General features: G+C 36.7%; 1 protein-coding gene across 12 annotated transcripts in view; it reads right to left on the reverse strand.

The window, feature by feature from the left end:
• dmd (dystrophin) overlaps positions 1-11,419 on the reverse strand; it is a 400,034-nt gene extending 388,615 nt beyond the window's left edge. For 9 of the 12 annotated variants that reach the window (XM_038282143.1, XM_038282134.1, XM_038282144.1 and 6 more), the window contains exon 1: positions 11,195-11,418. In XM_038282143.1, coding sequence (XP_038138071.1) covers positions 11,195-11,276 — 82 coding nt within the window. In that variant the 5' untranslated portion in view covers positions 11,277-11,418. Of the gene's footprint in view, positions 1-11,194 lie in introns of all 12 variants that reach the window. The other 3 variants (XM_038282140.1, XM_038282135.1, XM_038282138.1) reach the window with 2 other exon arrangements.
• Positions 11,420-24,068: the final 12,649 nt, after the last annotated feature.

Genomic DNA, 24,068 nt, shown 5'->3' on the forward strand with positions numbered 1-24,068 from the left:
TCTTTTTGCATGGAGTTTGCACACTGCAAAAACATTCTGAAAATGAGTAAGAATGTCTTAAATTAAGTGTATTTAATCTTAATTTGAAATTTTAGTTGGTAAATAAGATTATCTGCCACTGGCATTAGTATATTTACTCTGCAATTTTCAATCTGTCTCACTTAACTGCTGAATTCAAGAAAAAATGCTCCTATTTTAAGAAAACTTTACTAAATTAGAAACTAGATTTACAGTTTTTGCAGTGCATGTTCTCCTTGTGCATGCATGAGTTCTCTCTGGGTACTCCAGTTTCCTCCACAGTCCAAAAACATGACTGTTAGCTTAAATGGCTTCTCTAAATTCTCCACAGGTGTGTGTGTCTGAATGTTGCCCTGCGATGGACTGGCGACCTGTCCAGGGTGTACCCCGCCTCTCACCCATTGACAGTTGGAGATAGGCACCAGCATCCCTCGGGACCCCATCAGGGATAAGCGTGATGGGAAAATGCTAAGTTTCTAGTAACTGGCAGCCAAAATGTTAATCACCATTCCTAACTGTAAAGATTCTTGGCATACCACAAGGATTTGTTATGGGCCCACTCCTTTTTTTTTTTAAATGAACAAACATCTTGTCCCTCAATTGAAAGTGGTTTACGCCAATGATGCATTTTATAAGAAACAAAAAGGCCTGAAGATTGACAAATGCTAACTTCACTGTTAGCTTGAGTTCTTGCATGTCTCATTAAATATAAATTGCATGGATGTAATTGTGGAAAAAGGCCAGACATTAACAATGATTCGGATTATTTTGATCTAAGATATGAAAACAGAGACAATGCAACATTTTAAACGTCAATGAATCAATATAGATTCACAAATTCCTTACAAACAGCAAGTGAAAAAGGAATGAAATTCAACTTGCTTTGCAACTAAGTTTCTGAAACTTGACTCCGCAATCAACCAAGTTGAGTAACAACATAAATATGTTCACCATATATTTGTTTTTTGATTGTCCCTGAGTATGTGACACCAACATTTTATATATTTCATAAATCAAATTTGATTTATTAAACAATATTCTGCTTAAAGATGTGAAATACCCTGCCATAATTCTACTTATAACGTCCTGGTATTTTAACTTATTCGTGATGCCATGTAAGAAGATTTCCAGTATTTTTTGGAAGAGAAAATCCCACAGTATAACAGATCTTCCTCCGTGCTTAACGATGGGTACAGGTTGCTTTTCCAAAAATCAAACAATCTCTAAATCAGAAAATGAACATGGGGTAGGAACGATCTAATGTCACATTAGGCGTCTCTTCTTTTAAAGCCACCTGTTGTCTAGTGCACTGATATGCCATTAATCTATAGATGAAATCAGATTATAGGTTTTGTCGGTTTATCTATACCCTTATTAAAACACTAGCTGAAACATTTTGGTTAAGGGTAACACGTTTTAAAGTTCAGCCTCAACTTTTGATCCCCACTTCCATAAAATTCATAAATATTACTAAAGTACCTCAGAATCAGTGAGGATTCTGAAGCCTACCCCGATCCCAACTGTTTGCCGTCAGTTTTAATGAACTAACGATTCCCTCTTCATAACAGGCAGGTATTTAACACCAGAACAGCCCAGATTGATGAGCTCAAAGGCTGCCACGCCGACTACATGAGACTAGCAGAGATCATAGAGGCTTACTGCTTCAATGATTTGCACGATCGTTTTTTGCTGACTTGTTCCCAGCATGACTTCCTCTTCTATCCCGACTGATTGTCGAAGACCTTGCAGGGAGCTGTCAGCCTACTTACATTAGAATGGGGTGCAAACTGATTCGGGGAGAATCTCTAGCATAATCCAAAACTTTTCCTTCCATTTTATATGCACAGGCTTGTGTGTGTCTAATGATTATGGAAGGAGATCCCCTGGGATCCTCAGCTGTCAGACTCATTACCAGTTCTTTCCTGACAGTTTCCTACTCTTCCTCTTCTGGTCTATAATGACCCAAAAACTCCATGTGGGTCAGAACATACGGCGAACCCTCCATTCCAGCCTTCATATCAACTGCTACCCACAACCCACTACTCCTTTTTGCCACCATCCTTCTTTTCCCTGAGGAAATCAACAGCTGTTTTCTTTTTCTCCACCTCCTTTATCATTTAGAGTTTTTCCCCCTCTGTCCCCTCTCTTGCTCTCCATCTGGATCAACCAAACCTGTCTTTCTTTCATTTAGAGCCAGACTCAACTCTCCTAAGGACACTATAGGTTCCCACGCACTCATTTCTATTGCCAGCCCTTCAGGTCTCTGAGGAAGGTTTCCCAGCCAGCAGGAGCCTCTGCTGCCATCTCCTGGCTAGAACTATTACTCAAAACAGCCTGTTTCTCAGGCAAAGTTAGTCATTCAGAATTTTTGACATCCAAATATAATATTAACACAATGGGTGTGACATAACAACTGGCAAACACTTTCTTTGGGGTAATTAAACTAAATATTTTTGCGCAGATATTATACAAGTTTAACATCTGAATCAGCCATTTTTTTATTTGCTTAATGTAATCTATCATTTTGGTTAAATTCCAACATTAAAAGGTAATATAACTTCAGTTTATTTAACTAATTACTATTACTATATGGATTTGTTCCCCACACTCTCTTTCTTTATCGACTATTGGCAATTTCTGGCAGTTTCAGCAATACTTTTGCCTTTTTAACCAATAAAGAAATTACTTTTCAGGCAGGATGTTAGCTGGTTAGTTAATTAATTAGAGTTTTGCTAAAAAGAAAATGTTCATCTAACTTTTTTTTAACAAAATTAAATTTATTGGCCTTTTTTTTAAACATCCAAGTTTTATTTTTATTTTTTTAAGTACATAACCCTTCTTTAAAATAAGCCTAAGCAAACAAACTGCCAAACAGAGTTTAAAAGCTCCAAGAAGCAAATTATTGAAATATTTTGGCTGAACTAAAGGCCCATTTTGCTAAAATTATGAAATCCAGATGGAAGTCTGATGTGTACAGGAATAAAAATTAGTTTCTGGAAGCAAACAGTTTTTTTTTTTCATTAAGAGATCATTAAGTAAATCTAAGAGAAGTACAAAACAGCTGCAAAAAAATCCGTTTAGAAACAGAATAATAAATTATTACATTATTACAAAATTAATTTTCCCCCCAAAAAATTTAAAACTAATCTAAAAATAGGCTTTTACTTAATTTCAAAAATAGAAAAGATGTTTTATTAAAGCCATACATAGTTACAAAACCTATAAAACAAGATGCCAATTAACCATTTTCATAAAAAGCCATATATATTTAGACATCTTGAATACTGGCAACATTTACCTAAGTCTTAAAATTTCTTTTTAGGTTTTGTTTTTTGCTGATAAGCTTTACAAACTGAGTCTACCAGTAGTTACTTTATTGTTACTCTCCATCTTTGTAGATTTCTGTGCCTCTAAGCAGCTCAAGCTAGCTCCAAATATTAGCATTAGTATTGTTGCTAAAACATTTAAATTCTTGTTTAAACACAAGTGTCCTCAACCACATATTAGTCAGTTATATACTTTTTACCAACTTAGCTTATTTATTTATGAGGAAGACAAACATAAATGCATATTTCTCTCAATTTAAAAAATGAGGCTAACATCTGACAGCTAACTTCTTTAGCTAAATTGTAACAAAGTTAAGGGGCTTTTCTTTCTTGTGTTGAAAACAGCATTTAATGGTCAACAATCAACTCAGAGATACGTATAAAAGTTCCTCTTCACCTATCAAAACATTGCAAACCTATTTTTTATTTCATCAGGTTTTTAAAAGGTGAGGGACATTATGTTCAAATCATAACCTGCTTAGCAGTCCCTGAATGGTAATTATCCTGCCAATATTAGATTAAAACCAATGATTTCACAATAAGATCTAAATCACATAAGAAATCTCCTCAATTCTAATTTGAAGTAAATAAATTAAGATTCCCAGGGTTTAAAATGGAATTTAATTTCAAAGATGGAGGTAATATCCCTTGGGTTCAGAGCCATTACAAATATAAAAGCTGAATTCTCCCAGGGAACCAGAGCTCAGTTGAAATGTGGGGCTGTTTACTCGATGAACAGGAGACAAGGAATAAACAGGTAAAATATCACTGGGTTTGTTTAAAATTCAAGGGAAAAAACGCAAAAGATCAACAGCGTACAGAAACAGGTGGGGAAGGGGCAGCACTGCACTTCTTCTGTAACTCTTACACATTTTCTGGCATGAACCTCTATTACCTTGGTAATATTAAAGGAATTTCATTTTGTCATTTGTTGCTCAAATATAAATTTCTGCAAGATCCCTCTTTTTTAAATTAGGATACCAATTTATAATAATGAAAAAAAAAATGTTTTGTCCAAAGAAACAGCAAATTATCACATTAGTACAATCTTGGAAGCACTTGGCAGAATTTTAACACAATCAAAAATGCCTGAACCTTAATTATATCCTTGATATATATATATATATATATATATATATATATATATATATATATATATATATATATATATATATATATATATATATATATATATATATATAAAAAGTTCTTTACCTGTGAGCTCTGATTCATTTTAGATGTTAAGCTCCATGGGTTCTGTTCCCAATTAATCCCAGCATTGCCTTTTGGTTACAGTTTCATTCCTTTAAGCTCGGTTCCTACATCAAGCGGCCTGCCAACCTCAAAATTGGATTTCCCGAAGGGTGTTCCTCACTCAGGCTTGAAAAATTACTTATTGCTTTGTTTCATTTTAAGGTTTAGCCTCACTTCTACTCAAACAACAGGAAGGTTCACTGTACATCTGCTACCCTGTCAACTTATAGCTCAACATGATGTATGGTTGTTTATTTTTTCACTTGGTTAAATCTCCAATAACTTAGGCTTCGACTTAATGGTTTTATTCATTCAAACTTCCATAATTTCTACTTGTTTAAAGAAAAACCACTAGGTTGAATTGTAATAGATGTAATCGGATGTAGAAAACTGACACACAGGTAAAGATTTATTAAATCTGATAAATTCAGAAAATCCTCTCCTCTTTAAAATCAATGCTAATCTGTTGGACATTTGACCAGAGCCAAGTTCCCACCCAGATTTAGCCAAAATGAAAACCAGAGTCAGGTTTAGCTCACTCATGCAATTTTTATTTGCTTTTTTTGTTTGTTTTTTTTTACTTACAAAAAAATTCAGATCCTCATATGCAAATATCAAAGTGTGTATATAGAATTTGCCACAACACAACAATTAAATCACTGACAGACCTGTAGAAACTGTCCTACAACATGTAGGTATTAAATATCAACAAGCAAGACACTGTGTACTAAAATAAATACATTTTAAAGGAAGAGATAAGTAAAAGTCATTCTTGTCTATCAGTTTGGTAAGGAATTGTTAGGATAATTATCATTGATGTTGTGTGAGTTTATTACACCTTAACATTAGCTGCCTGTTGCATGTCAGAACTGATTTTTCCCACCATAGTTTATCTAATTAAGACAGTTCCTCTGTCTGGATATGTGGTTATAATCTTCATTCTGTATGTGGCAAAGATGTAATATGTGTAAAGCTGGAGCCATGGATGTCTACTCATCTGCTAACGTGATGATGTGATGTTGTGGCAGACTGGAGATATATAAAATGCCTTTTTAACTGTTAATCAGCGCCACTTCCTGAGAGGTGAGCCCAGAGGTAAGCAGCTGCCTTCTGTAAAATCTAAGCAACTTCTCTGATCTGATCTATCTGTACCTCAATCTGTTGTCATGTCTCATGGTTATTCAATACAAATAAATTAAGAGGTGTTATTTAAAGAGTTTGTCCTGAGTGATCTCTTTTAAGGAAAAAGAACCGGAGAGAGAACGCTCCAAGGTGTAGACACAGAGAGCCTATCTTTAACAGTTACATCCTTTCTATTGCTATTATTAGTGTTGTATTCAAGAGTACACCAACCAAGACCAAGGACGACCAGGACTCAAAACAAGGCCAAGACCTTTAGAGGCCGAGACCGAGGACAGCCTCTAAAGGGTTTAGCCTTTTCTTGAAACTCCTTGATCTTGGTTGGTGTGGTCTTGACTACAACACTAGCAATTACTTGGTTTTTTTTTTTATTACTACCATGTTTTAATCTCTACTTGCTTTTATTATACTTTTATTTTTCTTCTCTTTTATTCTTTAATTGATGTATAGCACTTTGAATTGTCTTTATACCTAATTGTGCTATTGAGCCCTCCAAGGAGATTTCACCATACTAAAAAGGACTCTACGAGTGCATCAACAGGAGGCAACGACAACATCCGAGGCTGTATCGTCCTTGCTTGTTGCAGTTAACATCAAGGTTCATGATTCATTAATTAAAAAAACATAAAAATAAACTATGTGAGTGGGTTTAAAAGCCCAAAATCACTGCTGAGCAGAAGGGGCACAAATGTAATTCTCACACGTTTGAAAATAACTTGATGACATTATATTTTTTTGGTAGCACAAACATAGCATATGGACTCAAACATGGTTATAAATTCCCATGAGGATTCATCATTTATTATTGTTATGTGCTTTGAAATGTTGTCATCCTTTTTTGTTGTTTTTCAATTACAAACCAAATGAATGAGAATAATGTGAATCACAAAGAGGGAGAGTTCCAGCTGCCTTTAACAATTTAGACCACACTGTTCAGTTGAGGCTTGATCTACCCTGGAGGATGTGGCAGTGGGGTTAGGTAGGGGGTTCGGTACTTTACGTCTCTCTCTGTGACTCTTTGGCCTCAGGGCTCTGTGACTCTGGTGCTCTGCTGCCTCCAGCTAAAAAAAGCTGAAGGTCTATAAACACAGGTTCATATTCATCATATTTAATGAATACCTCATGTGGATGGCCTTTCTGTGGAGCAAAGCTGCCCTCACATATGTAATTAACCAGCTACTCTGTACGGTAGGCCAGAAAATGGCTCTACTGGACAAGTTAAATAAAACAACATAACTTTTTTTATTTTTATGTATTTCATTGGGATTTTATTTGATAAACTAACAAAGAGTATTTCAGAATATCAAAGCAGAGGGGAATGGATAGGAATTATTTAAGTAAAATAACTACTAGTTCATTACTTTGGCCCCCCATTGAAAAGTGGTGGTGTGAATAAGGAAAACATTTAATTTTCTAGCCTACATGCTAATCCAACAGCACACTCTGAATGCACCTTCCCCGCTTGGGAAAACACGGTGGTGGCAGCATCATGAAGTGGGGATGTTTTTCCTCCATAGGAGGAAGTATTCAATTAGGATTTTTTTTTCCAATCAAGAGGTACTCCAAAATAACAGTTTTTTAGAAATGATGTCACCAACTATTATTTCATAATCAATAATTTAAAAAATATATTAAATACATAAAAATAAAAGGAAAGCTGAAATAGAATGGAACAGAATTCAACTTTATTGTAATAACACTGTCTCCAGGGTCTTGCTCAGGGACCCAGAGTGTAGGATGTGGGAGTGGGGCTTGAACTCAGAACCTCTGGGATCCAAGCACAATGCCCTAACTACTAGGCAGCCACTCCCCAACTAACTAACAACCTTTATGATGTTTAGATAGCATTTTTAGAGGTCACTGTAAAAAAATACACTTTTAATGTTGAATTAAATCAACTTTTACAGTTTCCCGGGAGTTCCTTCCAGATTATTGGAGCATAAGAACTGAGAACTGCTTCTCCATGTTTGATTCTGGGTCTGTAGAGTAGATTACAGCCATTAGACCTAAGAGGTCTGGGTGGTCCATCCACTGACAAGAGGTTTGTAATATATTCCTTGCAAAGCCAATCAGTGATTTATAGATCAACACCCTGATTGTCAAAGTTGGGGGGTGGGCCCCACCTTGGTTATTTGATCAACCATCATACTGTAGGGTCTTAAGATCCACAACAGAAGTTAAACAAAAAAATAAAAACATATGTTAAATTGCTGAAGGATCTAAATGTGCGCCTTGGTTGTTGATGTCACTTGTAATGGTATAACATCGAAGGTTACTGGGTTTTGTAGAAATAATTTTTGTCATGAATTACTGCTACCATTCTGTGGGTCAAAGGGTGAACATTTTTGAAACCTCCTTTTAAAAACCTACATTTTAAAGGTAGAACCAGTGGAAGGACCTTAGAACATGGTGATGCTCCTCATTTTCCAGAATTTTAAGGAAGCTCATCCTGGCAAAAATGTTTTACTCTCTTACAAATATGACAGATTAAAGTTAGGGTATGTGAAAAAAAAGGCTGTACATTCCCAGTGTGTAGCCTCTGGATGTGTTGATACGGGACAGTATTCCAGACAGTATGTAAAGTATCTCCAGTGAGGCCTACGGCACAAAGATAGAAGGCCAGATTTAGCTCACAACAGAAAGTCCAGCCATACAGTGGCAACGACATGGGTGGTAGGAGACTGTCAAACTGAGATAAAGGAGTAGGGGAGGGAGTAAAAAAAAGAAATAGAACAGGTTAGGGCAGGAAGTAAGGCAAGTAAAGAAGAATCGCCTGATGCAGTTGTAAAGACAGAACCTCAGAGAAGTTTGTGAAAAAGAAACTATAAGACTGGATGGAAGAAAATCCAAAGCAACAAAAGTAATAGACAGAGAAGCAGACAAGAGCGCGACCCTCCTCACCAGGCAATCTGACACCACTCAGCAGTCGTCTGTCAGGGCCAGCTGAATGCTATTTCCAGCTGGAGTTGACCCACCAGCTGCACCGTAGGGTAGCGGGCAAGCAACGGACACAGAAGAAAGTGCGTGCGAGTCAGGAGGACATGAGAAGAGATTTAATTTACTCATTCAGAGTGTATTTGAGCAGACAATATGCTAGAATGACACCTCACCAACATTCTGTCTCACCAGTTTGTTAACATCATTGTTTCTCGACCTTTCTATATCACCCAGTGAGACTTTGCATCTAAGTGGATAAAATTTAAAATGCAGCTCCGTTTTCCCTGCTGTTTTCATGGATGTCTTCGATTTTCAAAGCTGTGTAGAATACAATGTAGTTTTTAAAATGATAAAAAAAACACTAAATTTACTGTACAGGATTTGGTCCACTCTTCTTTGCAGAGCTGTTGCCTGTTAAAGGATTTTGGAGCAGGACCGACCTGCTTAAGGTCATGCCATTTGACTGGGTCACATCATAAATGTTTTTCTCAGCCATCCAGAGGTGGACTCTCTGGTCTGATTTGGATCGTAGTAGACCTCTTTAACCCAAGTGGTTGGGAAATGATAGCCATATGGCAGAATTACAGCAAGTTTTGCACCAGATGTGGTTGTGTTCTTCTTGGTCAGCAATCCTTTGAGGTCCTTCTTATGGCTGAGTAATGATCCATTTACATGAAATGCATTCTGGGTGTCAAAATTGCTAAAAACGCAGAAATTTGGACACTAGGTCAAACGCTAGTCAACTTGCTTTGACGATCTGGATACTCTGGTTGTTTACCAGCTATGTTCTGTAGCTACAAGCTAAAGAGCAGCTTTGTTTTCTATGATGAGTTGGAGCTGGAGTTAGGCTAAAACACAGGATGTCTCTAGATGTTTACATTTGCAAACCCTCGTCAGTAAGAGCTGCTGCTCACTTGCACAGTGCGGAACTTCTGTCTGTACCGATGCTGCACGCAGCTAAATGTTGGCCAAGCGGACACATCAAGCATAAATCAAGCTCAATGCTTTAGATGCTGATTCTGTAGCGACCTCTTGGATGAGTCATCCATGCACTTTTAGAGTAATTTTGGCGGACCTTACACTCCAGGGGATGTTTCCTCATTTAATCTCCGCTGTTTATGTAGATAGAGGCGCTTAATTTAAAATTTACTAAATATAAAAACACTCTTTCCAGACAGATTGATCTGAATTACTTCTTTCTGTTTTCAATTTGTTTAGATAGTGTAACGGTAAGTTGCTTTCTCTATTTTAAGGTATAGTGGAGGATGTTCTTTTTCTGGGTGGATCATCAAAATAAGTGGTCCTCCTAATTGTCAATCATTCTGGTGATATGTGTACATAAGACCATCCAACATGCTCATCCACATTTTTACTAAGTCTGACATAGTGGGAAAAAATGCAAATCTTCTTTCGGAAAGTAAGCTTTTATGAGCGATGCAAACAGCGACCTTTAAACAGAGCGTGCACAAGGAGAAATGGCCTCGTGCACGCTCTTGCACTCATTTAATAGGCACCTCCGCAGCGGGTACAGGGTTGTGCGTGTGCATTTTTTAAAAAGCTGAAAGGGCAGGTCTTATCAAAATTTGCAAAATGTCCTCCACTATACCTTTAAGTGGTTTTACTGATTGGATAGCTCAGTTTAAAGGATTATATTGCCCTTAATAAAAGATTATTTACTACTATTTAAAACCACCTTTTAGATTATCTCATGTTTTTGTTTGTCTCTAATCAGTTTGATGATCTTAGAAACCTAAAAAAACAAAGACATTTCTAAGGGTTGACACAGTATTTCAGAACATTCTATCAAAGTAGTCTATTAATGTTAGTCACACCAAGAAAATGCTCTTCTTTCTTATGTTTTAGCTCAAAATAAGAACATTTCTAAAGTCACTCATTCCTTCAGGATATCATAAGATATAGTTTAGTGGCGGTACCTTTAGAGTTTCTTTTAGCTCTGAGCTCACAACCTGGCTATTTTCCCAGTTATACGAAGCCAAATAATAACAGTTGTCTATTTATAGCTCAAAGTTAAAAACCTAACTTTAACAACCATAATATGAAGAATTTTTTTACTTTCCATCCATTAAAATATTCCAGGCCTGCTTGATTTCTATCTGTCGCTAATCGACAATCTCATATTCAGACAGTGTAAAATAAACACATCGATCAGGCATGAATGTCATCTGATAATAAATCACTTTCTACAAATGTCAAGTCTATCTTAATCGACGGTGGGGGATGAACATGATGTGCAGAGTAATGCCAGCCTATCTACTAAATGGACCTGAATGTTCACAAAAATAAAACCAAGCTATTGACTAGATTTTGCATCTAGTCAATAGGTTTGGATTAACTGGCGATGCAAAGCTAATGAAGTTCTGGGTGACCTCCACTTTGTTGTCACTAGCTTGGAGCAAGATCAGCATCAGTGCATCAGAGCCTTTGATATCCGTCAGCAGAATATGGGTCAGCAACACTCCTCGACCCACACATGCACACAGGAAGCTTTGATGTCTTACCAGACCGACATTTGATGATCTCTCCGAACTCATCCTCCACCGGCTCATCGCAGTAATCCTCAGGACGCACGCCCTCCGCCATCGCCAGGCCACAGGCTGGGAAAAGTTAGTGAGTGAAGGCCCGAACGGAATGGAAATCCACAAGTAAGGAGGGAAGAGACAAATCCAGATCCAGTCGTCAAAGGTGGAGTATAAGGAGCAAAGACAGAGGGGGCAGAAGCTTGTGGGTCTGTCACTGAGGGGTAGATGAACAGGAGCAGGTGGTAGAGGGGGGGCTCGGAGCATTCCCACCTTTAAATAGTAAGCTGTTATGATGTGGCACAAACTGCTTGGCAGGCGCCAAGCGTAAAACTCAATCTCCCTGTGAGAGACATTTATTTCCGCCCAGAGGATGGCAGCCTAGTAACAGAATGTCAAGGTGGGTTTGAAACAGACTTTAGCTGCGGCCTTCAGGGGGACAGCAGCCATAAGTCACGGTAAAAAGAAAGTCCAACCATTGGTCAGTTGAAGAAGAGATGAGAATAGTTACCACAGCATTTACCAGAGCAAAACGTAAACAACAGAAATAAAACCTAGAAAAGTAGCATTTTCTTTTCTTTTTATTTATTTTACTATTAACCATGAACCTTTTAGTGTGTGTTTGTGTTTTGGCCCCTTCACCCACCATAAAGATAAGCATTATGTTATTTTTGTTATAAGAGGCAAGTTAATTCACCCATTTATCGAAAAAAAAATGAATAATTTCAGAAAGCCTAAGTTGGACAAAAAGCTTAATAATGTTTGTCATTGTTCACATAGTGGCTTTGGTTCAACCGTTTAAACATAAACAGTTGTAGACTACGCATTATCAGGGTTATAGCTAGTTGAGGGACCTTTCATTAGCTACCCCTACAAGATGCTCTATTCAGGTCTATTATTTGTGTGTTTTGGTGAAACATGGAAAAAGGTATGTACTTCGTAAGTTATCCATGAGTCTCCTATGTATGTGGAGATCAGTAATGACTAAATCCATACAATATTACTGAATATCAATGTATATATTATAAAAATGTAGAACCACATTTGATTAAAGGTATGGTGGGAAAGTTTTTTCTTCTGGGAATTTAGGTAAGAAGCGCCCAAATCAGCTTTGAATAACTGCGCATGAGAAAGTCCATCTTACCTACTTGCTCTTGTGGTATTGTGTGAAAGAATTACTCTGGTTTACATTTCTTTCTTCCAACATCTCCCTTTTCTAACTGGATACGTACAAACTAGAAATGTGCAACAATCAGTAAGAGCACCTGCATTGGCATTAGTTGAGCATGTCATAAAGACTGGCCGGTAGGAGATCCAGAAGACAAGATCATACCATTGGAATTTGAAGCCAAAGGATTTTCACTATACTTTTAATTTAGATATCATGGGCTGTAAATACTTCTATTAGCAAGTATTAATCTAAGACCTGGAAGGTAAAAAAGTTTGATTGCTGTTATCTGAGAATGTGACCATTTTGTGATGTATAATAATGATTAAGACTTCAAAATAAAGCACCACTATGTAACTTTTGACCCAAGTATTAGCTTAATCTAAGATATATGAGATTTTAAGTTATTATTCAGCACTTTTCTTGCTCAGTGTAGGCTGCTCTTCTCAAAAGCTCGCCTTTGTACCATCAGAGGGTCAGATTAATCCCTGAATAAGTCATGTCAAAGAGAGCATCGCTTACAGCAGTCTGAGATACCCTTAAACATCAGAGCTAACTAAATTTAAAAGTTGTTGTGAGGTTAAATTTCAGATCTGACACTTACCTGATCAGACATGTTTGATGTAGGATTTATCTGATGTAGGATGTAGGAGAGGTGAATGTGGTCTTATTATTCACCTCAAATGGTGGGGGTGGTCGGTACCAGATCCGGTCACCATAGATATGCTAGTATTGCTATCAACAGCTTAGCAACAGAATCATACTTAAAGCTTGCAGTTGTAATGGTCTTACAGTCAGAACAGCCACTCGTTTCAGTAAAAGAAGTTTTCAAAATCTTGCTTTGAACTGTCCATGATCGGTAAAATACTTAGAGCAAATGAACAACTGAGCATCAAACTTTGAAGGGATCTTCTGAAAGACAAAAGAAAATGTTCCCCTTTCTCTGTGCAGCCTGGAACACTGCATTTACGCCCGTGGTTTGGGCTCATTTTGCTTGCTTTGTAATTCTTGTACAAGTAAACCCAACTGTAGGCCAAACAGCTAAACTGCTGTCTTACATCTACCTCTATTAATGTATTTTGGCCGTGAACCAGTGGGCTGGACTGTATGTACATTTCGGGGCGTGACAAAATAACAGGCCAGAACCAAATAAGGCAACATCCCCGAGTTTACATCAACTCGGGGCTTCGTTTGGATTTGCCTGTTTTATGGTGTTTGGAATTGTTGGACCTGCATAGAAAGGAGGTCTAAATGGGGTTTGAACTTCTCTCTACTTCCATTTCACCCACTGAACTGTCTTTATTCATCTTTGACAATGGAAACTCGGTTTCGCATGCTATCACCCCTTTAAGGTTTTTGGGGCCCCCTAATGGCTTAGATGTGCTATGGATTCACATTGTTTGCTTTTAGGTTTTTATTTTAGCATGTAAAAAAAAATAGGGCAAATAATTAAATGTTAAAAATCAAAATATGTGCTTGAATATGTTGAGTCTAATGTGCCACACGTTTAAAAATGTTAATGCACATGTTGATAAAGTATTCAAATATTAATGTACATACAAAAAAATATATATGATTTTGTTTTTTGCCATTACACAAAGGATGTAAACAGTGTGTGTTACATTGAGGAAATAGCCTTGCCCATTTGATCTTACATTAGTCTGAGGAGAGTTTGCCACAGCAGTAAGACGTTTGATGGGCCTCACTCCAAAGCATCTCTATCACGTTCTTGGGACTTTCTATTTTTAAATTCTCAGATAGACTGTGGTTGGAATTTCTAATAGTTTGTTTTAGCCAGTTGTTAAGTTGCAGGGTCTGGTTGTATTTCAGCTTGAAGTTTTTTTCACAGATGGTCTTGGCCTCAGATTTTTCCTCAAACACACTTTAGAAGTTAGAGAAGTTTACCTTTGTGTATCATCTGCACACAATAAAATAAAAGGTATTATAGATATTCTAATCATTTATTTAAACATATTCTGAGGTATTTAATTATGATTAAGAATGAAGCACTAAAGAAGAAAATTGATGAATTCGTGTATTTTTCACACACACTCTTCCTTTAACTGCTCGCCTCTGATGGGAAAGCTCTCTGCTTCGTGGTTGGATGGCAGAGCTGTTACACACTCACTATGATTAGATCTCCTGTGAAACTGATATAGCCACTTTATTTTTGTAGAGTGCTTAAAAGAAGGACTAGGTTTACAGTTACAGGCCATTACACACAACATTACGAGCATTTATGAACCAGAGAGCTTTTATTCTTACGTATGACGACATGTTGGGCCATCCTGCAGATACCCATGGAGTGTAGTAGTGGAGAGGGAGAATAAAAAGAAGGAGGGTGTGTAGCTTAGTGTAATATATAGGAAAGAGGGTGTGTAGCTTAACGTAATATATTGTATGGCATTTATACACATGCAACGGGCCTTAATACTGAATAGATGTAATTAGCTGGTTGTTAAGGGCCCTGCCAGTAAGCTATTCTAGTTCCAACATTTGCAGAAAGAAGAAGATAATAGAATTGTCCTACTATTCTTAGCATGGTTTGAAATCCAGAGTCCAATAAAAAGCACATTTAATATTCTAAGTTACAAATAAAGATTAGCTAAGCAGGGAATTGTCTTGCTGTAAGGAGATCCTATTATTGGAGAGGTGTTTCAGAAAGATCATGCCTGGTATTTGTTGGAAGGTGATGCATATTTTGAGTGAAAATGAATAATGAAATATTAAAACAGAACATTTTTGTTTGAAGTTAAACTATTTAAGTACAGTTGATTTTCCCATTAATGCCCTGGCAGTGTTAAAAGGGATTCATTTAGTTTAGGTTTTCATTGATAAATATACTTTTTAATGAATTCACAGACATTTTCTTACATTTAGATAATAAAATTTAACAACTCTAATGGAGAAGATTAGGGGTCCCAATAGCGAAGACGACATGGGTTTGGGCTTTACGTATGTGTGATGGGTCTAGTGGTATTTTTATGTTGCATTACCTTCTCGTTTTTCTTAGAACCACCCTATGGTTTGGAAAGGTCACTCTGGCTGGATAGCTTTGACTGTCTGGGTTTTTATCTAGTGTTTGCAGCATGGGGGATTTGGGTCTTGGGCATTGATTAGTTGTTGGTGTTGCTCAGCAAGGAGTTCTGAAATTGGGAGTGCTCTGGATATTTGACCCTTGGCCAAGTAAGACGGCATGATGCTGCTGTTTTAAATGGGGCCCTCTGGTGGGATCAGACCCTCTGGGGGCATTGGAGTATCTTGACATTTTTTGACAGTATTCTCCATTTCCGGTTGTACTTTCATCTGTAAGAATAATTAAGAATTTCTCAAAATTTGTATATCTTTTCTCTCTTGCTATTCTATTTCCATATGATTACTGGCTGGTTCTGATGAAAAAAAGAAACATTTACTGTCACAAACAATTTATTAGTTATACTTTATTAGATATACGTGTTCAGTAATGTTCAGAAATGTCCAAGTCAGACCTAAAAGGTCCATCTTCTGCAGGTTTAAATGTCCCCAATTTAACACACATGATTCCAATTAAATTCATCCCAAAACATTTGAGAAAACAAGGAAATATCTAAAACTGGGAGGAAAAGAGATGAACATCCCTTGATACCTGTGAGCGCAATTATATTATAACGATTCTTGATAGTATCAAATAGTATGATTACAATCATTATAGGGTTACTTAGACTTCTGTGATTTTTTTTTTCCTTTAACCAAAGTTAACTTTTCTTAACAGATTTACTTACCAGGATATTTGTAGTTCCCTCTTTATGTATCTTGGTCTGGCTCATCCTCAGATATTTAAACCACTTTGGCTGTGCGTGATGTTTCCCTCCTGTAATGTGGGCAGAGACCATGCTGGTAGTATAGCTATATTTGGTGCCATATTCATGGAGTCTCAGATTTCTTCACATGACTGTGGCTGCATCAATTCACATTCAGATTTCATATCAGATTCACCACACCAGCTTGGGGGTCCAACATGCAATGGCCTGTGCCCTCCTGGTGCCCACTGGATACCCCATGGGCTCTCTAGGTGGGAAGGGGAACTTTGAGAGATGGGACTCTATGGGGTAGATGGGGCACTCTAGGGGAATGGGGTTCTCTGCCGGAATGGAACGGTTTGGGAAATTGGCCTCTGTGTGAGGGAATGGGGCACTCCAGGTGAAGAGGTTGGGCGCTTTGAGACATGGTGCTTTATTGGGTAGATGGGTCATTCTGGCTGGATGGGTCGCTCTGGGGAAATGGAACTCTCTGGGAGGATGGGGCATGCTGGAGGTATAGGGCCCGATGGGAGAGGAGGTACTCTGGGAGGATGCAATGCCATGGGAGATGGGGCTATCTAGGGTATGGGGCACTCCTAGAAAATGGAGTACTCAGATTGGATGGGGTACTTTTCGAGATTGGAGCTCTCTGAAAGGGATTGGGCACTCTGGAGAAAATGGCTCCTTGGGGGGAAGGGGTACTCTGGAGGATGAGGTACTTTGGGTTATGGGCATGCTGGTTGGGGTGACAGTGTGGTCAATGACTCAGTCTTGAAGTGAAGCTTAGTGTCTGGGTGCTGTGAGCTCACATGAAGACAGCTTTGGGACCTCCAATTATAATGGGTTGGGGTTGAAGTAACCACTGTTATTGCTGTCTTTAGGTGTTTTTTCTCTTTTCATGTTCTTTAGGGGTCCTGGTCCTGCAGGCAGTTATCTTTCTTCAGGATGGAGTTGAGTCCTCAAGCCAGGAGGTACTGCTGAAGTTTTTGGATGCTGAGGACATCTCATAAACATATTAAGGGAGCCAAAATAACTCTGTTTCTTAAAAAACAAAACTCTAAAGTACCCCAAAAAGTTTACAATGGCTTTGAAACAAATTCAGCTTTCATTTATAGTGCATAATCTTATCTATGATAGTGGGAAGTGATGGTGTAGTGGTTAGAACAGTGCACATGTACTCTGAGAAGGTTGCAAGTACCTGGTTCAGTCTCCACTCGCCACACTGCTAAACAACAAAGAGATTTATATAATCTACCCTGCAGAGGGCAGCAGAGCTTCAAATTTAGATCTGTACCTTAGGGTTGGTTAGTGCTAAATAGAGGAGGTAGTGGGATGCTTCCCTGAGAGCTCAGGACTAAATGATTTGATAAGAAACTGAGGAATTTCTTTAAAAACTTGAATTGATCAAATCAAATCTCGTCCCACAAAGACTCCTGCTACTTCACAGATTAAGATATCCTGAAGAAAATCCCTAGAAAGAAGCAGCAAAGAACACAGCTCACAGCTGGAACCAGCCCTCACTGATAATTTGGTTCTCTCAATCCACTGGTAATTATGCTGCATGATGCATTTGGACATAATTTAAATAAATTAGTTCATTCTTAGATCTTTGAATTTGGTAAACACGGCCCCAGATAAACAACACTTCATTATGCAGATGCATTTTAATGTTCTAGGGTATAACTGAGAAGTTCATTCAAAAGTGTGATTTATTTATTTATTATGTATTCATTGCACTCATTGCAATTTATTTCAAGGGTTTATTTAGGTTAATTTGGATGGTTCTGGCTTGCAGTTGACGAAGCACTCAGCATTTCAGAAAAGTGAAATACTGCTGTTACGAACTACTTAAAGCCTGAAAAAAAAAACTGTGAGTGTTGTTCACATGCAGTCAATCAAAAACAAGTTACAGACAGTGGAAAAACAAGTAAAATGTTGAAAGAACCTCCAGTCTAAGGGAGCTTTTTCTTTCAGTCAACAACCGCTCTCACCCAGAAAGCGTAGCTTGGTAGGTTCCGGGGAAGCCTGAGTGAATGAAAATCAGCACTCATAAATCAATTTTAGAATCATCATTTTAAGGGATGTGATTGTAAATAGATTTTTCTGACCACAAGTGTTAAAAAAAAAAAAGATTTCCTGAAAAGTAAACCACGAAAGCCATGCAAAAGGACACTAGGTGCTTTCAGACACCATGATTAAGAGTTAAGTGGAAGGAAAACCTGCACTGTTTTCTTCTCTGTTCTAATTTAAGCCATACTATCTGAGCATGTTAACAAAAAAAATCCATAATATATGTTTTTACAGATTTTAAAGTCTATACCAATCTATTAATGTAATCCCCATTTAAATTTCGGTGGAATTTTAAAAACTTTGGATCACAGCTGGAGTCACATATACAGAGATATCACATTACATTAGAAAATTTAATATTGTGACACTACAAAGGTCTCCATATTAGGATGATATGGACTCAGGGTGATCATGATTGTTTTTTTTTATCTGCTACATCTTCCCTAATTGCTAGGTTCTTAGACACATGATATGTATATACCCCCTTTTTTGGAGTCATTTCTTCTCTTCGGAATATGTATGGCAGCTTTTAATGCATTGTAGATTAAATCATCTGCATATATTATAACGAAACAACAACAAAAAGGCATAAAAGCAATCAACTCCAAGCTGGGAAAAAAGAGATGAAAGCCGAACAAAGTGACACTTCAGATACACTTCAGTTCAGTGCTTTTAATGTGTACAAAGAGATAAATGCTGATTAGTGACATCTCTACAATGGCATCTAAAACATGCCAATACACATGCACAAATAGATTTATTTTCCTGCTTGCTAGGCGTAATTGTACACTTCTGCAATCACTCACACACATACACGGACTCTAAGTCCCTAAGCACATCATTAGACAGTGTTTTTCCCCATTCTACTGGGAGTGGATGCATAAAAAAGGATCTGTTTTTGTTTACAAGCCTCTACTTTTCATCAGTAAGTTACTAAGTAAACAAATGCTATCCATCACAGCTAAATTAGACCTGGACTAAAATATACATCTCATGGGCGCAAGAGGGAGATTTAAAAAAAATCATTGTTTCTGATATTTCAAACTAAAATAATTTTGTATTATTTTAGTTTGACCTGTTGTGTTTTAAGAAACAAAAAGTATTTTCATTTTTCAAATGAGAAGCTTTTAACAACCAATGTGGCTTCAAGTTAGGGATTTCAAAGAAAATCAAACTTAAAACAGTTTGTTTGAAATTTAATTTGAAAGACTTTTAAAAGCAAGGTTAACATTATACATTTTTATTCTGCTTGAATTTTTTCCACATTTTCTAACATTACAGGCAGCAGTTACAGTGGGCTTTAACAGATTTTCCTATGATAGATCAACATAAAGGGGAGCCAAATCTTTTGATTGCATAAAAAACAATAGTAAAGCTCTTTTCTTTTTTTTTTATATCCCAAACATGAAATCTAACTCCTGGTACATCATCCTGAACATACAATATGCAGGCCTAAACAAGGTAGTGACAGAATCATGCTGTGGGATGTTTTTTCTTCTGCTAAATTCAGGACAATCCTAGAGGGAAACCCTGCTGAATTTACATTTCAGCTGGAACAACTTAAATGGCCCAGTCAGACTTTCTACAAATAAACTGAGTTTGATCATTTTCTTTTTTTTTAAAAAGAAGAATCAAAAATATAAAAATATCTAAATGTTTTGATTAGCAAAGCTACAAGGTTAAGATGTTAATGACATGGAAACTCTAAATACAGATGACCCCAATTGAAAAAAAATTAAAGATTATATTGATAAATCAAAATGTGGAAATGCTCAAGGAAATATGGATACTTCAGCAAAGTGGTGTACATAGAAAATAAATCAGGAAATCAGTGATTATTTTTAAAGAGTACTTTGTTTATGTTTAAGTAGACTATATACAGTTTTCATAGGGATCAACATATCCTCTCCCACCTTTTCTGCACAAAAATACGGAGAAGCCACATGTTGGTTTCACAAAAGCATCACTAAGACAGATGCATATTTTAACCCAGAGTCTGTTTGCATGTTAGAACCTACTCCACAAAGACATCCACAGTTAGCTAAAACACCCTTATTAAGCTTTAATGGCACAATCAGAAGTGAATTCCAAACTGAAATGAAAATAAATACATTAGGTTTGAACATTTTTAATCAACGAAAAAACAGAGGGTAAAATAAAAGTGTGTTTTTTTATTTTTATGGAAAGATCGAACCAAAAACCTGCAGCTGTAAGATTTCAGAAACACAGTGTAAGACCAAGGCTATTCCAGCAGATTGGAATAATTTGAAAGGATCCAAAATAAGGACTAACAAGGTAGGCTAAAGATTCTTAACACCAACTCCATTTGGTTCAGCTTGTCTGCAGTGTTTACTTAGTATTTGGCTGTAAATAAAACACAGTGTAAATAAAAACTCTCAAAAAAGCAACTTTTAGCTTGTCCATTTCCATCTGAACATCAACAGAAGCTGGCAGCGCAGCAGTGGTGGTGGCTAAAAAAATTAAAAAGCATTAATATTATACTATGTGTGGAAAAACATTTGCCTTTATGTGGTTGTTTTTAAATCTCTGAATAAGCAGACAAAGATATACTTTGGTAAATGTTAGAAGTTACAGTTTGATGTGTACCTACACTGCAAGATATCTTAATAAGAGTCAATGCATAATTAATTTAGCTAATCCATGTTATATACATTTATCTGGAATTACTTAGTTTATGGCTCGTGTTAATTAGATTCAGACGATCAAGTAGTGACTAATTGATACATTTTATGGAAGGTAACTGAAGTAAATTAGGTGTTTGGAAAAGTTCATATTTTATGAATACTCAATTTTTTCATCCAAGTAACTAATGTTTTTTTATTTGAAGAATGTTTTAATGGAAACATTTGATTATCTACACAGGTAGATACGAAAACAGTGCATCTACATTATTAGCCAAAATATTAGCTATACTACGAAGTTTTTTATTCCTGGAATAAAGTGAAATTATCATGAAAACGAATCTATGATATTATAAAAATTAAGTAAAATTACTAGATATAATAAAGTAGAGTAAAACTGTTATGAGGGAAAATATTATAGTTGTTTTAAAGAGAAAAAAGTTTCAATTGAGTCATTAAAATATGATGTGATCAGCTCACCCTAAGCTGAAGGGGGCGACTGGTCTTTCTTATAGCATTTAACTTTAACATTATACTGTGACATTTTCATAATAATTCAACTTTATCTCAATATAATAATTATCTCTGTAATGTTACAGTTTTATTCTCTAAATATTATGACTATAATCTCATAATTTTACAACTTTATTCTTATAATATGAAGACTTTCAGGTCTGGTAGATCTATTATGACTTTATATTTTTATAGGTTCTATCTTGAATAAAATGATTTTTAATGCCACGATTCTAAACAACGGTGAGAAAGTTTCTTTTTAATGTAATGTGTGAATCTTTAGCCTGTCATTGCTGCGGCCACACTCAGGTCTTTTTTTTTTATTCCTTTACAGTTACTGTTAATGTTATTACCACCTACAATACATTTTTGATCAAATAACACTTAAAGATGCAGAGCTTTCCAAAACTAGATGAGAAATCAGTTTAAAAGTATAGTTTGTGCGCAAAGACAAAAAATATAATGTGCTTTTTTTAAATGAGAACTGAGAGCGCATGGTAATATGAAGTCCAAACAAGGGCTTCTCAGTTTTGCAAAATAACATTTTTGGTGAACACATGGCCCAAGCTGTACCAAAAGGCAATGAGTGTTTTTTCCACAATATTCAAATGTTTCACTGTATGATCTCCATATGCAGGAGATTCTATCCTTGTTGTCATTAAATAAATGGACTTCTGTCGGTTCCTTGAAGCGCATGGCCGTCTTCCAAGTCCTTTATTTGTTGAGGTGGCTGGGGAGTCGGCCTGGATTCTATTTCTGGATGATGGTTACTTGACAGCTCCACAGTAAATATATGACAATGAAAAGGACAGCGAATAAAAGACGCCGCCTGAATCTCCAATTATATGCAGGAGAGCTGCTTTGCATTCAAACCCCAACACACCTGGAGCATTGAGTGGAGAAATGCGTACCAAAGAAAGGAAAGTAATCTTGGATAGAGAAGATGAAAATACATCACATGGGGTATAAAAAAAAATTTAGTCACTTTAGAAAACAGCACGGACAATAAAATTTATGGAATGCTAAATTACATTGTAGTGCAATTTCACCATTAAAGTAAACATCAACTAATCAACTAAAAATTATTTGGCACCAAAAGCCTTCCTATGGATTTGCTTTGTTATTGAATATTTTTTTTTGTCTTTTACATCTCTGAGGATTTTTTTAAGCTAACTTTTCTTTGCAAAATTCATCAAATTCGACATCATAGGATGATTTTTAAGGCTCTGCTTAATTTCACACCAAAGCATTTAAACCTGACTTTAACTAGGCTAAATTAGGACTATATGTATATTTTGAACACTCTTGACCTACTTCATGTTGTCAGACAGGTTCTACTTTTTGGATTTTCTTTTTCTCTCTCATTCCTAACAGCAATCAGGTGTGAATGAACACATTTTCCACATAGGCCAGACTGAATGTCATTTTTTTTCCCTGAACAAAAACAACCTTATAAAAACAGAATTTCCTCTAATCTGTAAAGTAGGAAACACCTTTGGACATTAGGAGCTGGGCACAAATAAATCAGAGAAAATCTGGAGAGGGACTTGGTAAGAAGGTGGTATACAGTCAAGAAATACCCATACATGATTAAAAAAGAAAGCTATATCAAACCACCTGAATAAAAATGTCAGAACAAGATCAGCAGACCGGGGAACAGAAATAAATCCAACATTGTCAGATGATCTTTTCTATAATGAGATGGAGCCTTGAAGTAAAATACCAGACTTACATTTTACCAATACATACCTTTGATTCAATTAGTTGTGACATTTTCTACCTCTGCACAACTAAATACATCTCAAAATGTCTTCAGCCAGAAACAGCTGATATTGAGCACTGTACAGATTCTTGGCATTTACAGTTAACAAGAGGAGAACAGTTTGGTCCTGGAAAAAAATTGTCTGAATTTATCAGTTTCAACAAATTATGAACAGCCTGCGTCAGTAGCCACGTTTAAATACATGCACACACACAGCAGTAGACCATTTCCTTTTTCCGTTCACATATGTTCTACAAAGCAAGAGATCCTAAGCGACTCTCATCATCATCATATCAACAGTATAGAATATGACAGCATTTACAGCTAATTTAATTAAAGATGTTGTGATTTTGTCACTTTAAAACTATCATCACAATAATCTATCCAAGATGTTACCAAGGTTACATCTCTATATTTGGCTATCTTGGTGTGCTGTTTAAGCTTTAGACAATGCTGTATTCACATTGAAAAATCTTATTTTGAAGAAATAAAGGTAGTTTTCTTCTGTTGTGCTAACAATTAGCATGTAAAAATTGTTTGCTGGAAAGCATTTTGGATATGTGGTAACAAAAAGAAGCACATACAGTGTGTCACGGTTTGGTTGCGGTTTGAGGACCCAAATGCAGAGATTTCTTGCAGTTTAATGATGAAAACAGTAAAAAAGGCAGGAATCCAAAAATCCAACTAAAAATGTAAAGCCAAACCAGAACCATGGAGACATCAGGGGAAACTGAACACAAGGAGCCAGGGAGAGACGAGGTAGGAAGACAACAGCATGAGAAGCCAGCAACAACAAGGAACCAACAAGGAGTGAGTGCAGAGGGAGTGTATATATAGCTGACTGAGACAAAGGCAGGGCTAATGAGCTCACAACGAGCAGGTGTGAGTGGAGAAAATGAGGGAGCAACACACACAAGAGGGC

Source organism: Cyprinodon tularosa, unplaced genomic scaffold (genome assembly GCF_016077235.1).
Source record: "Cyprinodon tularosa strain WSP-4 unplaced genomic scaffold, ASM1607723v1 ctg18, whole genome shotgun sequence".
Taxonomy (NCBI): Eukaryota; Metazoa; Chordata; class Actinopteri; order Cyprinodontiformes; family Cyprinodontidae; genus Cyprinodon; species Cyprinodon tularosa.